Raw genomic sequence first — 4503 nt, forward strand, 5'->3', positions numbered from 1 at the left:
CATAATTTTAGGAAATAGAATAGTTTGAGATTTTAAAATTCCCATTAGTTGTCTTCTGTCTTCTACCACATGAATAAACTGTTTGGAAATTAGAAGATGAAAATGATTTTTTAATGCTTTTAATAATTTTGTGAAAGAAATTGATCAATGTGATATATCTTTACTAATAATTAACTTGGGCCATCATGCATATTATTCACTTATGGTATTTTTTTTTTTGATATCTGAAAGTTGAAGGAATTTTTGTCATAAATCTACGTAAACTTATTATAATTATGTTAAAGCATATTCCTCATTCTTTTATTTGTATATCTTTTTGGCCTTAAGATCTAAAGACTAATTCCAAAGAGCAAGTTTAGAAGATTCAAGAAGAAAAAAAAAAGCTAAGAATTTAGTGAGACATAATGGAATATACATAAAGATTGTCACAATTTTGGAAGTTCATTTCAATAAAATATATAATATAATTGATATTTCAGATTTTCTGTTTAGATGGTGTAAACTTTAGGTAATGTACGTTGATGAAATATTGTGAATGCCTTTTTATAAGTGAACTGCAAATATTTGAATTGTAATCATGTTTCTACAATAAAAATTTACAATACATATATAATTAGTTTGCATTTATGTCTTCAGAAAGAGAATTATACTGATCTGTTAACTAAATTAATTGAGCATTCATTAAGGATATGAGGGAAATTCATTCAGATATCACAATAAATTATATTTTACATAAAAATCTTAGAACATATTTCCTATAATCAACAATCATTTTATTGATGAGGAACTAAATTACAGGTCAACTATTGTATTATATACACAATATTCCTAATTGCTTTGAATAAGAATTATCAACTAAAAAGTTTTATTATCCCTGATTTTAAGTTAAATGAAAACAGATCTTCACTTTTTATAGAGAATGGCAAAATTCTGATAGTAACCCCTAGGTTGACTGTACCCAAACACCATATCAATGTGTTCAAATTCACAAGAACATGTGAACATATTTCCCTCAGTGTTAATTTTAGAGTAAATTTTAAGTCAATGGGTGGGGTAAGTTGCTACCCGATAAGAAATAGAGAAGACAAGAGAGTGTTTAGAGGAGAATAATTAAAGCTGGATTCCCCTGCCTCATAACCTGTTGCTTGGAGAACAGAGAAGCAATTAGTAAAACTTTCTGCCCTGACCTTGTCCCACAGGGAAATGATTGTTCATAGATTGGAGCAACAAAGTGCCTAATGAGCAGATGTACAGAACCTAGAAGTTTCTTCTCTGCTGTACTCAACTATCTTGCATCTCAGGTTGGACAGCACATGGATACTTCTTCTGGGGTTCTACGTCAAGTTTGGGAACAGATGCCTGATCCTTTCCTGCTGTCCTGTGTGGGAATAGAGCTTCATTTTCATCACCAACCACCCAGGCAGGAATTTTGACTTCTGCTGAGAGACCAGTTTACAGAGTCTATCCAGGTGAGTCAGAGAGCTCAGTAGAACCTATAGGAAAGAGTCAGGGTGAAAGGAAGTCAAAAGCTTGGGTTTGAGCTCATCTGGGAACAAATCCAGCCTAGCACAGTGCTCAGAGATTCTTGCAATTATTTTCCAGCTTGCTTAGTTAATGATTTTTTTAAAAATTTTTATGTTATAAAAGAGATTTGTCCATTTGTGTCAGTAATGCAGGGCTCATTGTGGATAAGTAAGAGATGAGAATGGAATCCCATTTAGAAGAGAGAAGAAAGGGATTAACCAGTTACAAGAAATGGTAAATGTCTAGCTAAGGAGCTTTGCAGTTAAGTGGCCATAGGGAAGTGGGATATAAGCAGAGGCAGAATGTGCAGTGAACTGAGGCAGTGTTGTTGTTTTTTTTTTTTCAAATTTAAGATGAGGTATATTTAAGCAAATGCCTTTATTTATGAGAAATATCCAATCCAAAGGTGGTAGATAATTCCTTTCAACAGCATTTCATGGGACACATCCTCTTTCATTGGATAGTCACATAAAAAGAAAGTTTTTATTTAATGAGTGGAATAGATATACTACAACTTTTAATTGGCAATATATATTTTTAAAAGATAAGATCTTTAATGCAAAATTGTTTAAAAATCACAGAGCAGCACTTCTTTCGAGGCATTGTAAAACACTCCTCGGGACAAGGGATCAACTCACTAGAACAGTTTATTTCATAAAATATCATTTTTAAAAGAGTGTGGGCTCCTGCCCACTCAGGGACCTGGGCAATTATGGCTCTGACCAAGCCAAATTTGTGATGGGGCCTGCATACTTACTGTGGGGTTGGCGATAAGGGTGCATTTTCAGGTTTAAGAGACTTTGGTGTTCTGGGCACAGCCTTGCACCAGCAGGGATACCTGAGCTCAAATATTCTATTAACTGTCTCCTATAAAACAGAGTCTGGACACAATCCCACAAAAATGTTACTAAGACTAGTCTGATTGCTTTTGATTAGATAGCTTTGCAACCAAATTAATGAAGTGTGAGAATTTCACTGTATGGATAATGGACTTTCTGTGTTAGAAGTTTCGGCAGGAAGAAGTCCAACGTGTTATTAAAGCTTCAATAAATTAATCTCTCTTCACAGTCCTCTTATTCATTTTCCTGATACACTGGCTTTCTTGTTCACCTTGAACATTTCAAACAAGTTATTTATAAGCATGTTAGTCCTGGATATTCTCTGCTGGGTACAGACTTCCTTTTATGTCCCCATGGCTCCTGCCTTCTCTTATTTGAGTTGCTTCTTCAAATTTCACATAGTATATTGGAATTTCTTGAACAACAAATGAAAAACAGCACCCTCACTTCCTTTTGTTTTTACCTGCTTTCTTTTTCTTGAAATAACTATAAACAGCTGATTTATAATAAGATTACACTTTTATTTGCATATATTCTTTACTTTCAGAATTTTGGGACATTTATGTTACAGCACTGCAGACTCATAGCATCAACTATACTTGTTCTTACTAACAACTATATATATACATATATATTTATATATTTATATGTATATATAGAGTTGTGACTTTATATTGTGTGTATATATATACACACACACCATAAATGAACGAAATTCTCATAAAATTCAAAGAGTTTATGAATCCTTAGTAAAGGGTTACATTTTGGGGATAGAATTCCTAATCAAAGGTGGTACTAGAAATACCCTAAAGGCAAGAGATCCACACAAATGATACAGTGATCAAATTTTCATTGAAATAGACCATTGCATTTCTATTTTGATACTGCTGCTTGTTTATGTGAAAACTACCTAAGATCCATTCTATTTCTTGTTAGTCACATCTGCTACATGGGACCTGGAAATGAAACACAAATCTCAGAATTTTGTCTCCTGGGATTTTCAGAGAATCCAGAAGTACAGCCCATCGTCTTTGGGCTGTTCCTGTCCATGTACCTGGTCACCATCTTTGGGAACCTGATCATCATCCTGGCCATCATCTCAGACTCCCACCTCCACACACCCATGTACTTCTTCCTCTCCAACTTGTCCTTTTGTGACATCTGTTTATCCTCCACCATTGTCCCAAAGATGCTGGTGAACATCCAGACTCAGAGCATAGTCATATCCTATGCAGGCTGCATCACCCAGATGTACTTTTTCTTGCTCTTTGGAGGGTCAGATAACTTCCTCCTGGTTGTGATGGCCTATGACCGCTTCGTGGCCATCTGTCACCCCCTGCATTATACAGTCATCATGAACCCCCAGATCTGTGTCCTGCTTGTTCTAGGGTGCTGGACCTTGAGTCTTACACAATCCTGTTTGCAGGGGCTAATGGTGCTACGGCTGTCCTTTTGTACACATGTGGAAATTCCACACTTTTTCTGTGATATTCGTCAGATGGTCCAGCTTGCCTGTTCTGACACCTTCCTCAATTACTTAGTGACATATTTTATAGCAGTAGCCCTGGGTGGGGGTCCCCTAGTTGGTGTCCTTTTTTCTTATTATAAGATCGTTTCCTCCATACTTGCAATCTCTTCAGCTCAGGGGACGTATAAAGCATTTTCTACCTGTGCATCTCACCTCTTGGTTGTCTCCCTATTTTATTGTACGAGCATAGGAGTTTACCTCAGTCCTGCTTCTTCACGCGACACACATTCAGGTGCAGCAGCTGCAGTGATGTACACTGTGGTCACACCCATGCTGAACCCCTACATCTACAGTCTGAGGAATAAAGACATAAAGCAGACTCTGAAAAAAATGCTTTGAAAGGAAAGACTGCAAAGTGCCATTTGTCCTGTGGCAGACGTAAATTTGATTTTAGCAGCTTTTATACCCTCAGTGTCAGAAATTTGCTTTCTTTTCTCAGATCAAGGAAGTTGACCTGCCTAGGAACAAGATGATCTCAAATATAATGAAATAAAAATTGTAATCATGTATTGTGTTTTTAGAGCAACATTTTTATATTTGGAGATTAAAATTTGCTCCTTAAGGTATGAAAGGCTCATGTCCATGTTTAAGAACTTTATTTAATGGAGTCCA

At 35.8% G+C, this 4503-nt stretch overlaps 1 protein-coding gene across 1 annotated transcript; it reads left to right on the top strand.

The window, feature by feature from the left end:
• Nucleotides 1-3312: 3312 nt before the first annotated feature.
• Nucleotides 3313-4230, top strand: LOC101415101 (olfactory receptor 7A5-like). Its single transcript, XM_012518152.2, has one exon. The coding sequence runs from the start codon at nucleotides 3313-3315 to the stop codon at nucleotides 4228-4230; it is 918 nt and encodes a 305-aa protein (XP_012373606.2).
• Nucleotides 4231-4503: the final 273 nt, after the last annotated feature.

Source organism: Dasypus novemcinctus, chromosome 30, assembly GCF_030445035.2.
Source record: "Dasypus novemcinctus isolate mDasNov1 chromosome 30, mDasNov1.1.hap2, whole genome shotgun sequence".
NCBI lineage: Eukaryota > Metazoa > Chordata > Mammalia > Cingulata > Dasypodidae > Dasypus > Dasypus novemcinctus.